The sequence below is a fragment of the Carica papaya genome, chromosome 7, assembly GCF_054855325.1.
Source record: "Carica papaya isolate Zhongbai chromosome 7, ASM5485532v1, whole genome shotgun sequence".
NCBI lineage: Eukaryota > Viridiplantae > Streptophyta > Magnoliopsida > Brassicales > Caricaceae > Carica > Carica papaya.
The window spans coordinates 21,606,234-21,625,352 of NC_142315.1; the positions used below are offsets into that span (position 1 = coordinate 21,606,234).

The following is a 19,119-nucleotide window of genomic DNA, read 5'->3' on the forward strand; positions in this document are numbered from 1 at the left end:
AAGTCCCTTACCAAAAAGGTTTAGGAAATATGGTTCACCCTTATACTGGACGAGGTATCGAGGTAATAAAATATTTGATGCTCATTACCATATAGGGTATGGGGAGGACCGGTCAATTGTAAAATTGAATATTGGGTTTATGAGTAAGGGGACATCCCTATGGACCCCCAACGATACCAGTAAGTAGGTAAGAAAGAAAAGTTATTGTCTCTTGTTCTCTTATGCGTGAAAGTGAAAAGTAGAATTGATATAGATCTTCATAGCTTGTTTTTAGAATACTCGTTACGGTAAGTACCAAACAAACATCTTTAAGTTTAAAGGTATTTAAATAAAATAATAGCTTCATTAGTTGTTTTTCTAATTTTTATCAATCTTTAGTTTTCTGTATCTATGATTAGTGTGATATTCTTACTGGGTTAGTGTTGTTTACCCCTTTATTAACTATTTCAGATCAAGAGGACTAGGATCCAGATCCCGATCACCAAGAGAGTTATGAGTAGTTTACCACCCGGACTCCCTTCAAATGCTAGTAAGATTGTCCTAGGGAACTTTTGTATTTGTTTTTCTTTTTATTTCTTTAATTACCATTTGTCTTTTAGAAGAGACATTTTCGTGACCCTATTGGGTATTCTAAATTATTATGTAAGAAATGTAAACTCTAACTCTATTAATCGCTTTCGCATTTAATTTTATGAATTCATTTCCATTTAAGTTTTGAGCATTTACAGTTGGTATCAGAGCCGTGTTTCTCAGAACCATTCCTTACATAAAGACTTAAAAACACGAATTACAAACTATCACTCGACCCTTCATTGTGAAATGCAGGTAGAAGAAAATGAGGAGAGGAAGACCCCCACTAAACCGAGCAGCCGGGGATGACTCACTTCAAAAGGATATTGACCGACTCTTTGAGATGCTGGAGAGACTCATATCTACCCAGCAGGCCCGAGAGGAAAGGAAGGAGTTGTTTGATCCTCCCTTGCTGCCATAATTTAAGCTACCCTTGTAGCGGGAAGATCCGGAGCCACCCCGGTACAACGTTGCTCCTCTACCATATCATCTGGCACCACCATAGTATAATCTGATGCCTCTACTACATCATTCGGTACTGCCACAGTACAACTTAGTGCCTCCACCATATCATCCGACACCACTATAGAGCCACTCAATCCTTCCCCAGCACAATGCAATTCCTCTTACACGGGATCCAATTCTACCAATGATGGACCTAATCTATATTGAAATGTACAAAAGACTAAACTCATCTACCTTTATAGGGGCATCCTCTTTTGAAGAGGCAGAGTATTGGTTACCTGAGACAGAGAAGGCTTTCGTGACTCTTGGGGTAGTTTCCGAACAGAATGTTGTACTTGCCACTTACATGCTTGTGGGAGAGGCAGACAACTGGTGGTAGCTCAAACAGGCCACCATGCCAGTTCCAGTTACTTGGGAACAATTTCTGATGGCCTTCAATATAGAATACCTCCCAGAGCACCTCTGACATTTGAAGGAGATGGAGTTTGCACACATAGTCCAGGGTAAGATGACTGTGTTGGAGTATGCTCGAAGGTTCCTAGAGTTGTGCTGGTATTTTCCTGAGAGTATGATGGATGAAGGCAGGAAGGCAAGGAAGTTCGAGTGGGGCCTCCACCCTGAGATCGTACAGCAACTATACGTATTTGAGCTTAGTACCTATTCAGCCGTTCTACCCAAGGCACAGATAATGGAGAGGAACCTTCGCATATTTTCTCAAGCAATGAAAATCTCATATCCCCGGTTTCACACTGTAGACTAGCATCCACTGCAGCGGTTTAGCAGAATAAGAGGTCTAGGTCGGTGACTCAAGCTCCTCCTCAGGTTCTAGTAATAGGATACGGTAGGACTTGCTAGCACTATAGCAAGGATCATGAGGACCAACCCTAATATTGTTTCAATAATAACTGCCGCATATATAGGAGCAACCAACCTTACGTGAGAGAGTGCCTGCAAAATTAGAACCAGGCCAGACCTCCTATCAAGAGCAAAGCTTACAACCTTACTCAATAGAATATTGAAGCCAACTCGGACGTGATACATGGTACGTACACTATTTGTATTTACCTGGCACATGTTTTCATTGATACTGGTGCTTCACATTTATTTATCTTACAGACTTTTATGTAAAATTTAAATATATCATTGAAAAGACTTGATTCTATGTTGTTTGTGTTTACTCCTAGAAGTAGGGCACTACTAGGTGAGGTTATGTACAAAGCTTGTATAATAGATATAGCAGATAAAAAATTAAGTGTGGATCTGATAAAGATTAACACGAGAGACTTTGATGTAATACTGATAATGAATTGTTTAACGGCCTACCATGCCATTGTAGATTGTTTCCACAAGAAACTTGTATTTAACCCTCCTAACGAATAGTCATTTACAAGTTAATGAAAATTTTAAATGTTATTTTGTCATGACAATTTCCTTATTACATAGTGCTTTGACTCAGTTGTCTTCTCTATATTAGACAAACCTAAGAAAGAAGTTTGTATTCAAGAGATTCTAGTAGTCCGAGACTTCCTGGATATATTTCCTAATTAACTACCCAGACTACTAGTAGATAAGAAAGTTGAGTTTACCATAGCTCTTCAGTCTAGCACCTAGCCTATCTCTATCGCCCCTTATCGCATGAGCTGTGTTGAGATATAAGAATTGAGAAAACAGATCAATGAGTTGCAAGATAGTGAGTTCATCCGATATAGTGTATCTCCTTGGGGTACTAGAGTCACATTTGCAAGAAAATGGGATAGGACGTTTAGATTATGTATTGACTACAGGGGATTGAATAGGGTCACGATCAAGAACAAGTACTCCATTCCCAGAATTAATGACCTTTTTGACTAGTTGATAGGTGCCCAGATTGTTTCCAAAATCGACTTGCAGTCGAGTTACCATCAGGTAAAAATCATGGCATAGGACATTCCCAAGACAACCTTCATAACCAAGTACGGACGTTATGAATTTCTGGTCATAACTTTTGAACTAACCAACGCACCAACCATTTTTATGAACTTGATGAATAAGGTTTTCAGACAATTCTTGGATCAGTTTGTTATTATATTTATTGATGATATCCTGATCTATTCAAAGAATAGAGATGAATACACTCACCACCTGACTCAGCTTTTACAGGTTCTCAGGGAGAAGAAATTATATGCCAAATTGAGTAAATGTGGGTTCTGGCTCAAGTAGACTATCTTTTTAAGGCACATCATATTAAGGGATGAAGTATGAATAAACCTTGAAAAAGTTGAGACAGTGCATGGTTGGGAGAAATTAACCTCGGTTAAGGAGATTCGTAACTTTTTGAGAATTGCAGGTTATTACCACAAGTTTGTGGAAGAATTTTTTAGCATAACCGCTCTTTTAACTCGGCTCATAAAGAAGAACGTTAAGTTTGAATGGAACGAGATATGTGAAAGGAGATTTACAGAACTTAAGAAGCAGTTGACTACTATTCTTGTGTTGGTTTTACCGAGTGAGACATGTAGATATACAGTTTATATTGATGCCTCCTACCTAGGGTTGGGCTGTATTCTGATGCAGTATGATAAAGTCATCGCTTATGGGTCAAGACAGTTGAAGAGTCACGAAAACAATTATCCGACCCATGACTTAGAGTTTACCACTATTATCCACGCCTCGAAAATCAGGCATCATTACTTGTATGGGGAGACTTTTGAGATTTATACTAACCATAAGAACTTGAATCACACATTCACTCAAAAGGATCTTAAGATGCGTCAGATCTGTTGGATAGAACTCCTCAAAGACTACGATCGTAATATTTTGTATCATCCGGATAAGGGCAACGTAGTAGCCGATGCGCTTAGTAGAAAAAAATACAAGTATGTTAGCTCATCTAATGGTTTCTGAATGCAGGGTAATAAGTGCTGCATAACAAATAATACTATAGGACTTGAAGAGAGTTGTATGCTTGGCCCACATGACTGTCCAACTCGAATTAATTTAGAGAATAAAAGAAGCTCAATCCATCGATTCCACCCTAACAGCTTTTAGGAAGGATACAGAATAGAGAATAAATTCAGAATTCTGAATCTCTACTGATTGGTTGCTCAGATTTCAGCATAGGATGTGTGTTCCGGGTGACAGTGAACTGAAAAGGGACATCATGACAGAGGTTCATAGCTCAAGGTTCACTATGCATCCCAAAAGTACTAAAATATATTAAAGTATACGATCCCGATTTTAGTGGAGCGGGATGAAAAGAGAGGTAGCCGACTTTATTTTCAAATGTCTAGTATGTCAATAGATTAAGGTAAAGGATCAATGTCCAGATGAACTATTTCAGCCATTACCAATTCTGGAGTGAAAATGGGAACATATCACACAACAAATTTCGTAACAAGGTTGCCTAAAGCACGCTCAAGACATGATGTCATTTGGGTAATTGTCGACTAGCTCATTAAGTCTTCTCATTTTTTGGCTATCAAGATGACTGACCCATTGGACAAGTTAGCAAGAATGTATATCCGAGAGATAGTTAGGTTACATGGAGTTCCAGTGTTAGTGGTAACCGACAGAGATTCCAAGTTCACTTCTCAGTTTTAGTCTAATTTTTAACAAGTCATGAGAACTAAACTGTCCCTTAGCATCGTATTCTACCATTAAACCGACAGACAATTAGAGAGAATGATTCGCACACTGGAGGATATGCTACGAGATTGTGTTCTAGACTTTGGGGACCATTAAGATGATCACTTATTTTTGATGGAGTTTGCCTGTAATAACAACTATAAGACAAGTTTCATCATGACTTTGTACGAGGTATTGTATGGCCGTTCATGAAGATCATCGATCTGTTGGGAAGAGGTGGGCGAAAATAAATTATTTAACCCAAATCTTGTGGAGGAGACTACAACCAATATAGTTAAGATAAGGAAGAACATCCAAACAACTTAGAGCAGGCAAAAAAATTATGCGAACTCCTGAATGAGGAATTTGAAATTTGAGAAAGGTGACCGAGTGTTTCTTAAGGTCATTTATTTAATGAGAATTAGTAGGTTTGACAAAAAAAATTAAATCCCTGATTCATCAGACTATTTGAAATCTTAGAGTAGATTGGTACGATTGCCTACAGACTGTCATTACCTCTAGAGCTATCCAAGGTTCATAATGTGTTTCACATATCTATGCTACGCAAGTACAACTTGGACCCCTCACATATCCTGTCCCACGAGTCCCTTTTTTCTATGAAGATCTATCATATGAGGAGGTACCGGTTGACATTGTAGACCGAAAGAGTCATACTCCGCAACCGAAAAATTTCATTAATCAAGGTCCTATGGCAGAACCATATACAGGAAGAGGCCACTTGGGAACTGGAATCAAGCTTTAAGGCCTAATAGCCCCAGCTGTTCGATTGAGTGAGAGAGTGACCAATTTGAGCGACCAAATTTTCTTAAGGGGGAAAGAATTGTAATACTTGGGCCCGAAAAATGATCTAAGATAATTTTTTGTTACTAAATTATTAATTTAAAATAATTATTATTTTATTTTATTTTTGTTTAAGTATAATTTTGAGAAAAAATAAATTAGGGACGAAATTGAAAACAATTTTAGAAAAAAAATGTGAAAACTTTAGTTCGTGAGGTATTTTTGAAAGAAAAATTAGAAATAAGGGGGTCAAAGTACAAAACGAGAAAGTTTGGTTACATAAAACCGCTCAGTCAGCAATCTCAACGAACCGAAGCACACTGCGTAACAAGGCATGTTGATGTTGACGCCACGCAGGAGGTCACGCGGGTGATCCGCGTGCCCTGCGATCGGATAGCCTAGGATCGATCTTGCACACATGGACGGTACAGATTCATTTTTTTCTTAGGTACGATCAGACGACCGAGATCAATCGTGATGAACGATTCAGATTCGTTTCCTCCTTAGGCGCAATCAGACAGATGAGATCGATTGCGATAAACGGCCCAGATCAACATGGGATGTGATAAATATTTCGCATCGCACAGGACTCCAAACTCTAACCGCCAACCCCCACTGAAGAAGAAGAACCAGATGCAAGAGAAAGAGGCCAACCGCCAACCGTCGCTGCACCAGAGCCAACGTTGACAGCAAAAAAAAAAGTAAAAATTTTCTCTACCCACTCACAATTTGATTCAGAGCACCCATGTGGCCATATAAGAGTAAAAGGGATGGCTGGTGAGATAGAAACTGCGGGCAAAGTCCGACAGAGTTGCCACGACCAAAATCCCAAAATTCCTCTGATGAGCCCATTTCTGATTTCTATTTTATGCAATTTTTCAATCATTGTATTTACCGTTCTTTTCTGTGTACGTTAGTCGAAGAAGGAACCCCAGCCGCAAAGGAGGACTGGCAGAGTCGTTGCACTTTGTGACCTCCTGCCGGTAGGTTTAGTGTTTTTGGTGATTTTTCAATCAACTGAGGCTTCATAACGTGTGTTTCTGCAGAGATACATGAAAAATCGATCAAAACCAGCCAAAATTGGCCAAAATCAGCCAGACCAAGGCGAACCACCATCGTCGACGTCGTGTCAGAACCCTAAAATTGGCCGGAATGAGTTTTGGACACCGATTTTGGATTTTGGGGTATTTTTAGATATGTGACGAGTGTTTTAAATTTTGCAGGAAAAATTCAAGGAATTCGGTACCTGTTAGGAGACGTAGTAAACAGCTCGACGTCTCGAAATACCGATCTGGGTAAGGATCTCTCAACCTATTCTCCGTTACGATAAATTGAGGTTTAACGATATATAATTTTATATTTTTATAAAAAATTAAAAAATCCTAAAAATAATTACAGGTTACTAGTATAACTGGAACTGGTTAGTTCATAATTATCTTGATTTCCTGTTTATTTTCCTATACTATCCTATTTGCTTGATTTTCGTTTAATACATATTCTTAATTTATAATTTAATGATTTTATCAACTTATCTGGTTATTTTGATTATATACCGTTTGCATGAATGTAGTTTAATTGATTTGTGAATGTAATATGAGATTTTAGTATACGTTTGTTGGTTGTTTGTTGATGAAAATTTGTATGTGAAAGACTTGCTGGTTACCCAAAAAAATAACGGACGTGCTCGATACATAGAAAATTCTACCGTGAATGTTATCTCAATTGAACGGGAGTAGGAAGTCCCTTACCGAAAAGATTTGTAAGATATGATTTATCCTCATACTAGACGAGGTATCGAGACGATGGAATGTTTAGCATCCATTATCGGACAGGGTATGGGGACGACCAGTTAATTGTAAAATTGGATATTGGGTTCACGAGTTAGAGGAGACATCCTTATGGAACCCTAGGGCTACCAATAAATAGATAAGAAAGGAAAGTTATTGTCTCTTGTTCTCTTATGTGTGAAAGTGAAAAGTGGTATGGATATGAGTGTCTTCATAGGTTATTTTTGGAAAACTCATTACGGTAAGTATCAAACAAACATCTTCAAGTTTAAAGGTATTTAAATAAAGTAAGGGCTCTATTAGTTGTTTTTCTTATTTTTACCAATCTTCAGTTTTTCGTATCTGTGATTAGTGTGATATTCTTATTGGGTAAGTGTAGCTCAACCTTTTATTAACCATTTTAGGTTAAAAGGGTCAGGATTCAGATCCCAATCAGCAAGAGGGTTATAAGTAGTTTACCACTCAGACTCCCTTCAAGTACTAGTAATGGTTCTCCTAAGGTACTTTTGTATTCATTTTTCTTTTCATTTCTTAAATTACCATTTGTCTTTTAGAAGATACGTTTCTGTGATCCTGTTTGGCATTCTAAATTATTGTATAAGGAATGTAAACTCTAACTCTTTTAATCGCTTCCGCATTTAATTTTATAAATTCATTTTCATTTAAGTTCCGGACCTTTACAGTTTAAGTTCTAAATTCTTTATAATATTGTTCTTATTATAATATTCTATCATCATTCATATGCATTAGTAATCTAATTAATAAAATATATGTATTTTTATTTTAAAATTTTAGATAATAAAAAATAATTAGAAATATTTATCAAAGATAAATGTTGAACCGTAGAAATGTATATATCTTTATTTTCAAATCAACTCTCCCTTTTAATTAAATTTACCAATTGTATAGTTTCTAATAAGTTATGTCTGGATATTCTATTAACCAAGTTATAGCATAAAACAACAATTCTCCTATTTTTGTCTAAAAAAAAATTAGGGTACCATACAAAGAAAAGATATTATACAATCACTTAAAACCAAAGTTTTAACTGTTTTATTTTCATAAATTCACTAGGATATGTGAAAATAAATTAGACAAAATGATTATCTAATACTTATAATTATTAAAGAACTTTTTAATTTAATTAATATAATTATTAATAACTAGAATATGGCACACTGAAGGCGCAATCAGTGACCTAATAATTAATAATTTGTATTATTACATCATTTGACATGTTCACATGGTTTGACTGTTTCAATATTTGTATCTACATCAGTATATAATTTATGACTTAGACTCATTCTTTATTTAGTGAATAATGTTTTAAATTCAACTTTAATTACTAATGTCTATGTAAATGTATACTCTGATAATTAATTTTTATAATAAAAAATTATAAAATCAATTTTTGTTTATATTTTTATGGGTCCCACTACGTCTTAACAAGTTCTTACAGGTTGCCGCGTCAATATCCATGTGTACATCGGACCAGTTACATGCAATTCAAGAAACGGTTCGTTTTAACCGGAGAAACAAACACGAATCCCAAAACTGCGCCCGTAGTAACAATAGCCTAACAGCCCACAGTTTGAAAACTCCGTTTCTCACTCAGTGATCAGCTTTTTAAGTGTGCTAATTAGCGAAAACTACTACTAAAACCCTTTTTTGCAGGTTCAACCTCTGTAACCACAACCTCCATGGATTCTGTCTTTGGCAACCTCGCTCGAGCTCCTGAAGATCCCATTCTAGGGGTACTCCTTACTCTTGCTCTTCGATCTTGATTTAGTTTGATATAATGTTTGTTTCTATCGATTTTTTTTTTCCTTTTTCTATATTTTATTTTATCACTCGATTAATTATCGTCGGGTCCCGCATTGTTTTGGCTGCGATCTGATCCTCTGTGGTTGCAAAATGGAAGAATTGGATTAGCGAATGTCAATTTTACATGTACACATAAAACAGATCAAGTATCATGTTAATTTTTTTTTTTGCTGAAATTTCATTTCCAGTAGAATAGATAATATATAGATTTGTGTCACTGTGAAAAGAAAACATGAGAGAAACAGTAAGAGCTGTCATAAATTGAAAAGAAATGGTGATTTTGACAGCTGCGTCATATTTTCTTGATTTAATCGAAGCTTTTCTCGTTGTTGAGGCAAATGTCAAGGTGCTTATTTTGATTTTAGTTTATCATCATGCTGGATCAAGCAGGTTACTGTAGCTTATAACAAGGATACCAGCCCTGTCAAGCTCAACTTGGGTGTAGGTGCTTATCGAACCGAGGTACTTTTCTTCACAATTTTTTATTTTAACTTAGCGCTGCTGTAAAGATTAAAATGTGTTGATTGAAGGAAGATCTATGCATGCCTGATAATTTTTTTTTCCTTTTTGCTATTTCGTCTGTTTATATTTCTAAAGGAAGGGAAACCGCTTGTTTTACCTGTGGTGAGACGAGCTGAGCAGCTTTTAGTGAATGATCAGTAAGCTTACATATTGGTATTTTTGCTATTTCTACGCTTTACATTGTTTGGATGACTACATATTGAAAGTATACTTTTTGTGTTTCATTAAGGTCTCGGGTGAAGGAATATCTTCCTATTACTGGACTAGCAGAGTTTAACAAATTGAGCGCCAAACTCATTTTGGGTGCTGATAGGTAACGGATTGTGGCGAATTTCCTTTCTTTTTCTTGATAAATATCGAACTTATTCTTATACGTTCCATGGTGGACATGGATAGCTTATTTGTTCATAAGCCTCAAGCGTTATTCACTTCTTGTAGAATTGGCTTTTTGCTCAATGTGAAACCTTTTTTCAGATAGCCTACTCTAGCTTTTTCCTTATTTTTTGTGACAGTCCTGCTATTCAAGAGAACAGAGTGGCCACTGTCCAAGGCTTGTCTGGTACTGGTTCTTTGAGGGTTGGAGCCGAGTTTTTGGCAAAGCATCATCACCAAGTAAAGTGAATGTTATTTTATTCTAATGTTCCTTTCTCATCAAGAATTATTTTATTGGAAGAGAAAACCCTAACTTAATCATGATCCTTGTTCATCCAGCACAAGATATACATTCCAAAGCCAACATGGGGAAATCATCCAAAAGTTTTTACAATGGCAGGGTTGTCTGTGGAATATTATCGCTATTATGATCCAGTAACTCGGGGACTAGATTTCCAAGGTTTACTTTCCGTCATTGTTACTCTTAATAACTTTGTGTTATTAAACGGATGCTAGAAAGTCTCGTTATCTGATAGCAAACAACTTGGCTGTATTGTGTTTGATTAACTTAGATCAAATGGCAATTAAGTTTAACTGCTGTAAGATTCAATGGATCGTATCTTAATGCTGCAAAAATTTTGGTAATAATTGTGGTGAACAGGCTTGCTGGAGGATCTTGGAAATGCACCTTCTGGAGCTATAGTACTACTTCACGCATGTGCACATAACCCAACTGGTGTTGACCCAACCATTGACCAGTGGGAGCAGATCAGGCAGTTGATTAGATCGAAATCATTATTGCCTTTCTTTGACAGTGCTTATCAGGTACTCAGCAAAACGTTCTTAAACGTAATCCAGAACACTTTGAATTTGTAACGAACACTGCTAACTGGTTACATTAATCTTATAATCTTATTTTCAAATAGTGGATTATACCATGTTTCAGCGACGAACACTTATTTTTTGAAATTTCAGGGTTTTGCGAGTGGTAGTCTAGATGCAGATGCACAATCTGTTCGCGTGTTTGTTGCTGATGGTGGTGAATTGCTCACAGCCCAAAGTTATGCAAAAAATATGGGGCTTTATGGGGAACGTGTTGGTGCCCTTAGCATTGTAAGTCATTCGTTGCTAACACAAGTAATTGCATATCGAAGAGGGAACTTAGTGAGGCTTCCCTATTAAAAAGTCATCTAGATAGGCAAGAAACACTACGGCTCCAGCATAGCCAGGGTTTGTGTAGAAATTGGTCTTCTCTTGCTTTGACTCGAGCCTTTCTTCCATTGAAAGGGACTTGTTTGAGTTTGACTCGACTCAGGTTCCTAATGAGAGGGGGTGAGTGAGGATGGATGTTAAATAGAAGAATGGGTAGTTAGGCTAGTCTGGTAGAATCCCGTCCATACTTCTATATTCAGAAGTTACAGTAACCATTGAACATCCTACTCAAGAGTAGTGCCAAGCTGGGTAGATTTTCTTTGGGTTTTAACATATCTATTTGAGTTGTTAGCATTAGCTCCCTAGAAGTCAATCAATTAGATGTTCCTTGGCATGTTAGTTTATAAATGAACCCTACCAGTCTTTTTGTGTTATATTGAACACGCCATCTTTATTGTAATTAGAGGAATATCTTCTTGATGTTAACTTGAACCTTATAGAATTTGTTGATATTATTAGCAACCTCATGATTGATCTTGTAACGGCATTATACTATAATCAGATCATTATCCTCTAAGGCATAGAGAGATTGCTCAGAAATATTTGTACATGTGCCTGATCTACACTTTTAATATAGTATGCTTGTGCCTGAGGTGGCGCGCCAATTTATAAATAATAGACTGGGTCATTCTATCAACTTAGGTTTCTGAAATAATAAGTTCAACTACTATTTAAGCATCAGAAGCTAAGATGTAGTGTACAAATTATGACTGCTCCTTTCTGTGAAACATCAATTTTGTAAAAGATATGGTCGCCCAGTGTTTGATCCGCACTTTTAACCTAGTGATTGTAGACTAACTTATGAACTTAAGTTTTCAAAGTATTTGGTTCAACGTTGTTTTTGTTGATATATGTTGTTTCTCAATTTGTTGTACAGGTCTGCAAGACAGCAGATGTGGCTAGCAAAGTTGAGAGCCAGTTGAAACTGGTTATTAGGCCCATGTACTCTAATCCACCTATTCATGGTGCATCAATTGTTGCAACCATTCTCAAAGACAGGTACTTTTGGCAGTTGCAGCTGGCTAACTTACAAATTGATGCTGGACACTATCTAGAAATTGATAATCATCATCATACAATTATTCAACAAATGACACTTCTGTAGAGGGATAAGAGAGATACGAGGATATGGTATCCTCGTATCTCTCTCATCCCTCTACAGCTATCTGTCTTGTATAAATAATTGAGGAGAAGTGACTAAAATGATTACCAAATTCTGGGATACCGTGTACTTTTTTGTTTCCCCCGAAATACTGGGATACAGTATACTTTGATGCAGCCTGTTTATAATCTGACTGCAATGCTCATTCACAAAGCATAAAATAAGTCGGAATCATTCTGATTTTTCCTTCTTTCATTTGAGCTAAAAAGCATGTTATGTTCATCTATTTTTCTAGATACAAAATTAGAGATAGGTGGTTTAAATATTTTGGGTCTTGTATATTGGGGCATGACCTTATTAGGGATGAAGATTTTAAGGATGTCATTGATACCCTTACGTCTCTATAAATTCTTATTTATACGGGTGGTACTCCATTTGGTGCCATTCTTAATTTATTCTAACTTTTTCTTTCAAAAAAAAAATGTTCATTTATTTTTCTTTTTTACTGTTTATTTTAAAGGAAATAAACTTCTGTACTTCTTTGCAGTGATTTGTACAACGAATGGACCACTGAACTGAAAGCAATGGCTGACCGGATTATTAGCATGCGCCATCAACTATTTGATGCTTTACGTGCTAGAGGTTTCTCTTAACTCTTTATTTTATGTCCTAATTATCTAAGCTTTTGGGCATATTCTTTATATCAACCTAGGCTAATAGTGGACCAAGCATCTTTATCAATTTGCTTCTCCACCTGCATATTCAATAACTTTTGGTTTGATGGCCTCAAAATAAAAGAAGAGCCTCTTTGTGACTAAATTCACTGGCTAAACCTTCATTCATGATATAAAAGGCTGTTTTATTTCCCACTTTACTGACTGTTTAAGTTCCCCTGGATACTAATGTTTTGTGTTTACATGTGTTTGGTTTCCTGTCATGGCAGGCACTCCTGGCGACTGGAGTCACATTATCAAACAGATTGGTATGTTCACTTTCACAGGGTTGAACAGTGAGCAAGTTGCCTTCATGACCAAGGAGTATCATATTTACATGACATCTGATGGGTAAGAAATTATATTCCTACGTTTTTTGGATTAAGAGAAAGGAATATTATTAGATGGAGTCTATTCCTGCATTAAAAAAATCATTTTCGCATGCTATTTCTTAAAGAGGCAGCCTCCACACACTCACACATGCACAGATAGGAATAACAAATATGTGATTTCCTTTCTTTTCTGTTACTTGAAATTGTTTTTGCAAAAATATTTTTCAGAGGTTTTATTTTATTTTTATTTGTTTCAATCATTATTTAATGCTCTACGCTCTATGGTCATGAACTCACATGTATTTCAAGTTAGTGAGACATTCCCAAAAATTTTTATTAACTGCTTAGGAATCTAATACTCCGCAAACACGAAGTGTAGTTTTCTGTTCTCTCTATCCTGTGGTTGGTGAACTCTGTAGAGTGTGATGGTCTTGATAGCCTCTGTTCTTTAGGCTTTATCTTTCATTGATTTTTAGTTAGTTCCTGGTATTGTCAGAGCCTAATATGTAGTAGTAATTTCTCTTGCATAATTTGACTTTTTTAGAGTTAAGGCTTTTATTCCTTTTCTTCTTTGCAGGCGAATTAGCATGGCAGGACTCAGTGCAAAGACAGTCCCCCATCTTGTAGATGCAATACATGCTGCAGTAACTCAAGTCAGCTAAGGAGATATGAAGTTATGGTGTCAGGATTTTCATTTAGTTATATCCCCTGGGAATAATTTTTTTTCTCCCTTACAGCATTTGAAGCAAATGCAATGTTGCATTGACTCAATTATAGTCTTTGGATTGAGACAATTTTGAAACATCAAGTAATTCTGAAACCTGAAAAATATCCATTTATGGTCTTGGATATTGGTTTTTCCCTCAGAAGTTATATGTTATCAAAAATAACCAAATGCAATTAAATAAAAGAGTTATGTCATAAAGAATGGATATTGTATTCTTCTTCATTTCCTTTTCTTGGTGCTCCTGTTTTTCAGGGACGTAGTTGAGGATTATATCTTGCAGGAACTACAAAATCAACTAAGCCCAACCATTAAATACTCGAACTTCCCTGTCCATAGCTGGAAGGAAGGACATAATAGATCTAGCCGGTTACTAATTCAGTAGACTAGAATCCCACTACTAAGATCATTTAAGTTATCAACTCAGTGGAATCCTACAGGGAGTCTACCCATCTACAATTCACAACCTCACAACCTCAAGCGCCCTATCCTGTCTTGCTTTAAGCTTATGAGTCCCAGCTCTCTTTCCGTTTGCTTGTTCCATTCCTCTTTAGACCTTTTGCTATCAGTGACGGTCTGTAGGACTTCTTAGACTAGTCAAGTTTTCAAGCCTCTCTAAGTACGAAACTTTCTTTGGTGTTGGACTAAGAGGAGGCTTGTGCATTGCCTTGTCAGCATCAGGGTTCCAGCCCATGAAATCTGATAGTGTCATTGAAGTTGGTGTCTCTGCAGATACCAACTTGTCAACCTCTTCTCTGGTTACTGGAGACTTTGGAATTGGAGATCTCCATGGTTCTGAATCTGTTTGAGACTTATCAGATACAACTGGTGAAGATGATTGAGCTTTGTAGTCAGCATAGAGGACATCTTCAATCTTAGACATCACTGTAAAAGCCAAGCTTTCTATCACCCTTGAGTAGCTCTCCAGGATCGCTTGTCCTACATCCTGTTGAATGCAGAGGGATAGAAAAGTTCTTTTAACTTGTATAACTTGTGAAGAAGAAAGACAAAGCAAAATAAAACTAGTTTAGCTGCAGTTTTTTTATATACTTTGTTGTACTGGATCTTGGATACATCAAGAGAGGATTGTGGAAGTCCAGGGAATCTCTGTTTGAGCAAGAGTAAGATGGTCTCTGCCCTCTCTTCAAATAGTTCCCTCTTCTCCAAGCTCACAGCAGAACCCCAGGCAGATTTGCCATCTTTGTTATGGTTCATCTTCCTCTTCCAAATCACGATTGATGCCTCGATTCTGTTCTTGAGATCAAGCACTTTGTGCTCTGTTGACAGGTCCATAGTCGCAAGAAATTCATCTGCATCAAACAACTCTTCTGTTATGCTCTTGTAGATCGAATCCCCAAGGCTAGCTCTTCCATTCTAACCAAAAGAAAAAAAGACATGGGAACTGAGTCAGAAAAAGATCAGGAAAATTTGTGCAGGTAGGCAATTTGGGTTCCTTTTGTACCTTAGGAAGGGACTCAATGTAGCTTTCAGGGATCTCCATTTCTGATAGTACTTGTGCATTAATGGCCAGGGCTGCTTTTAGTACTTGGTTTACAGAGTCCTTTTGGAACTGCAGGAATCTACGAGACTTTTCTGATAAGCCCTCTGGCGGAACCTTAACAACTGGAAGCCACCACTTATCATCCTTTCTTTGGCAGCTCCCATTATCCGAATCATCCGAATCCCTTGACACATACCAGAATTCATTGTGTTCTCCAAAGTTGTCCAGGGTATCCTGTTATTAGTACAAATTTTGTCAGGAAAAACTTAGATACATTCCTATATTGCTGTTTTTAGAAAGCAAGATGGTGTTGAATTGTTGGTTCTCACAATAAGCATAGCATCAAGCCTCCGCAAAGCTGGAATATCCATATGCAGATCATTTCTTTGTCTTGTCACCATAATCTATTAAGCCAGAACAACAGTATATACAGGCTTCTCGTTAAAGCTTGAGCATATAGAGCCAACAATATTATCCGAAAATATAGATCAGGGAAAAAGGAATTAGGATTCTTTTTATCTGTTGTTGTAAAAAGAGAGAGTTGTCACCTCCATATTTACTCCATTGGAGGTCTGTTGTGAAGGAACAAATTCAACAATGTAATCAGTTACAGATAAAAGCCAATCAATTTCTTTCCTCCACCTTGCTTTTCTCTCTGGAGGCATGGCCTGCAACTTATTTTGTTCTCCAAATACAGATGCTGCATTACATTTTACATATACAAATGAGCATGATAGAAAGCAGCCCAATAACGGAAAACCTATCGACTTAAAAGCGTATATCTTTTATAGGTATCACATAGGTATTAGAATTGTAAAAGACGAAAATACCAGCAAGGTTTGTGAAGGCATTTGACAAGGCCAGAGCAGAAGAAACACCTTTTCCACCTCCTGACATATCTTCTCCCAACAGCAGCTTTGCAAACCTTTCTTTCATTGCCTCCGTTTCTGAAAGCAACAGGAAATTAAACATTCAAACAAACTGAAAAAGAAAAATCGTTTTTGGTTTCATTACTGCAATTTACAGAAACTACATTGATGATTAATCACCTGAAGGTTGCTTGTCTTGCTGACTTCCTACGTTACAGTTGGGAGGGTGTTCCGGATGAGGAGCAGGATTTCTCTCACGTGTCAATGCACATCCTACCGGCTGGTACTCCACCAGACGTTCTCCTATTCCATGACTTCTCAGCACATTTTCTCCGCCATGTTCACCATCAAGAATCATACTGTTTGTTTGCCTTCCTGGAATCTCAAACATCTTCTTCAAATGGAAGGAACGGGACTTCTGAATGCTAAGTCCACGTTCTAATGCTCGAACCATCATGAATGCTTGTTTTTTTCCTTTGAAATTTCTTCTTTATTTAACAACTAAGCAAGGAAGAAATAAGACGGGAGAGAAGAGAATAGAGAAAAATGGCTATCGAGTGAAAAATAGCCTACCTTTTCTCTCTTCTCTATGTTAATCTTGGTAGAAAGTAAAAATATTCTTATTTCTCCAAGACACAAAAGTAGATAAAGGATTGAAATGAAAAAGGTATTCTCTCGATGAATTTTTAATAGGCTGCAACTGTTTAAAAGAGAATTTAGTGGTGTTATTGTTTCTTTTTGTTCCTACAGTTCAAAAATGTAGTTTAAAAATGTGGTGTGCACGTTCTATGAAGAAAAGATAAAACTGAATACAAAAAGAGAAGGAAGAGAGCTTTTTTGTTTTCGTTTGAAACATCAATGGTTGAGAAACCTGTGGTACATAAAAAAATATCCAGGAGGAATTTCCAACTCGCCTTCCTATTCTTTACCGTCTCTTTTTCTTTTTTACTTTTGTTTTTTTTTTCTTTCCTAAATTTAAGAATCTTGCAAATATAGAAATCAATTAAAAGCCTCCTCAACATCCTTCAAATTTTGAAGTTAATCCACCTCATTTTTCTACAAGTTATATTTTTATCTCTTGACCATTTAAATTTAGTTCTTATAACTAATTTTAAAAATATAATACTAAATATAACGTATCAGTTTAGAAAAATATAGTTTTAAAATTATTTAAAAGAATTAGTCTTGTCCTTGGCTGATTCAAAAAATTATATAATTGCTAAAACCAAAAAAAAAAAAAAAGAGTAATTAATTAATTTAACTTTATCATTTCTACTATAAATGTTAACTTTAAGATGACAGATTTACGAGAAAGTATTTAATTTTATTATTTATAGTACCAACTTTTTCAGATGGGTTAAGTGCGTAATTATTTTATTTTATTATATATTATTTATAAAATATTAATTTTTATATATTTATAATTTGTTTATACTTATTTTACTGAATTAATAAATGTTAATATTTATTTTTCTGTAAGAAAAATTAATTATTTATCGAAATAAAAATTAGAAAGTAAAATCATAACTTAATAGGACGTTAAAATTATTATATTATAAATTTTGCAAGTTAAACTTATATGCTTATAATACAAATTATATTTCAAATAAAATGTTTGTTATAAAAATCTTTATCTCCAAAACCCTAACCTCCCTGCAACTCTAGATCAAAATATCAAGTCTCATCATATTGGAGTTAATCATTTGATTTATTCTTCCAAATAACCCCACTTTAATCTCTTTATGAGCCTCACAATCTTTTTAGCAACCATCATTGGTAGGATAAATAACTTCATTGAGTAAGCGGGTAAATTATTTAGTAGAGATTGAATTAAGGTTGTCCTGCCTATATATGATTATGTTTTTCCTCTAATTAGCTATTTTGTTTCTCATCTTCTTAATATCCTTTCTAAGTGCTTCATATCTAGTTTTTTATTTATATAAAGAATTCCTAAATATTTTCCATTAACAGCCATTTGTTGAAGGTTGACCGAGTCCTTCATTTTTCATTTAGTTTCTTCATTAGTATTCTTGCTAAACATAATAGATGATTTTTGTCTATTTAGTTGTTGGCCTAACCAGGTACAATATTTCTCTAAATATTTTAGAATAACTTCCATACTTTCCTCAGTTATGTGGCTAAATAGTAGCAAGTCGTCGACAAATAACAAGTGATTCATGGTAGAAACAGTGAGTCTTACCTAAATTCCTTTAACTACATTCTCTTTCCTCTCTCTAGAGCACCTTTAATAAAGTTGCTATACATAGTATATATAGTTAAGGGGAGAGAAAATGTTACGGACCATACCCTATTTTATAGGGTAATGACCAGAGCATACTTATTTAAATCACATACACTCAAGTTAAATAAAATAACTTAACTTTATTAATCATAATAGAGTAGCAGAAGCAATATATCTTTTAAATGTAAAACATAAACATATGTACGAGACTCTAAATTTTCTTACTTACATTAATAAATAAAATTACAAAACAGTAACCTTAATATCATAATCTTGTTTCAAAAATTTCATTCGTATCACCACTCACTCTGCAGGGTAACTTCAATATTTGAATGGTGATAAATGGTAAGATAAAATATTCTAATAAGGGATATTATGAAATCACAGAATAATACATGTAATATATAGTTTTTTTACATACAACAAAACATATATCATATAATTTTGTTAAAAATATATACGAATCAGAAGACAAATGCA

General features: G+C 35.7%; 2 protein-coding genes across 2 annotated transcripts; one reads left to right on the top strand and one right to left on the bottom strand.

Moving 5' to 3' along the window:
• Positions 1 to 8,750: 8,750 nt before the first annotated feature.
• Positions 8,751 to 14,231, top strand: LOC110824411 (aspartate aminotransferase, cytoplasmic-like). The gene is made up of 12 exons (XM_088207138.1): positions 8,751 to 8,980; positions 9,441 to 9,512; positions 9,648 to 9,709; positions 9,802 to 9,885; positions 10,085 to 10,184; positions 10,284 to 10,404; positions 10,606 to 10,769; positions 10,920 to 11,057; positions 12,034 to 12,155; positions 12,806 to 12,900; positions 13,202 to 13,322; positions 13,881 to 14,231. Exons 1-12 carry the CDS (start codon positions 8,927 to 8,929, stop codon positions 13,963 to 13,965), a joined length of 1,218 nt encoding a protein of 405 aa, XP_088063264.1. The 5' UTR covers positions 8,751 to 8,926; the 3' UTR covers positions 13,966 to 14,231.
• A 90-nt stretch (positions 14,232 to 14,321) lies between these two features.
• Positions 14,322 to 17,318, bottom strand: ROPGEF8 (RHO guanyl-nucleotide exchange factor 8). Its single transcript, XM_022047473.2, has 7 exons — positions 16,578 to 17,318; positions 16,359 to 16,475; positions 16,077 to 16,228; positions 15,858 to 15,932; positions 15,490 to 15,762; positions 15,078 to 15,401; positions 14,322 to 14,973 (listed from the first exon to the last, which is right to left on the bottom strand). The coding sequence occupies exons 1-7, from the start codon at positions 16,852 to 16,854 to the stop codon at positions 14,593 to 14,595; spliced, it is 1,599 nt and encodes a 532-aa protein (XP_021903165.1). The 5' UTR covers positions 16,855 to 17,318; the 3' UTR covers positions 14,322 to 14,592.
• Positions 17,319 to 19,119: the final 1,801 nt, after the last annotated feature.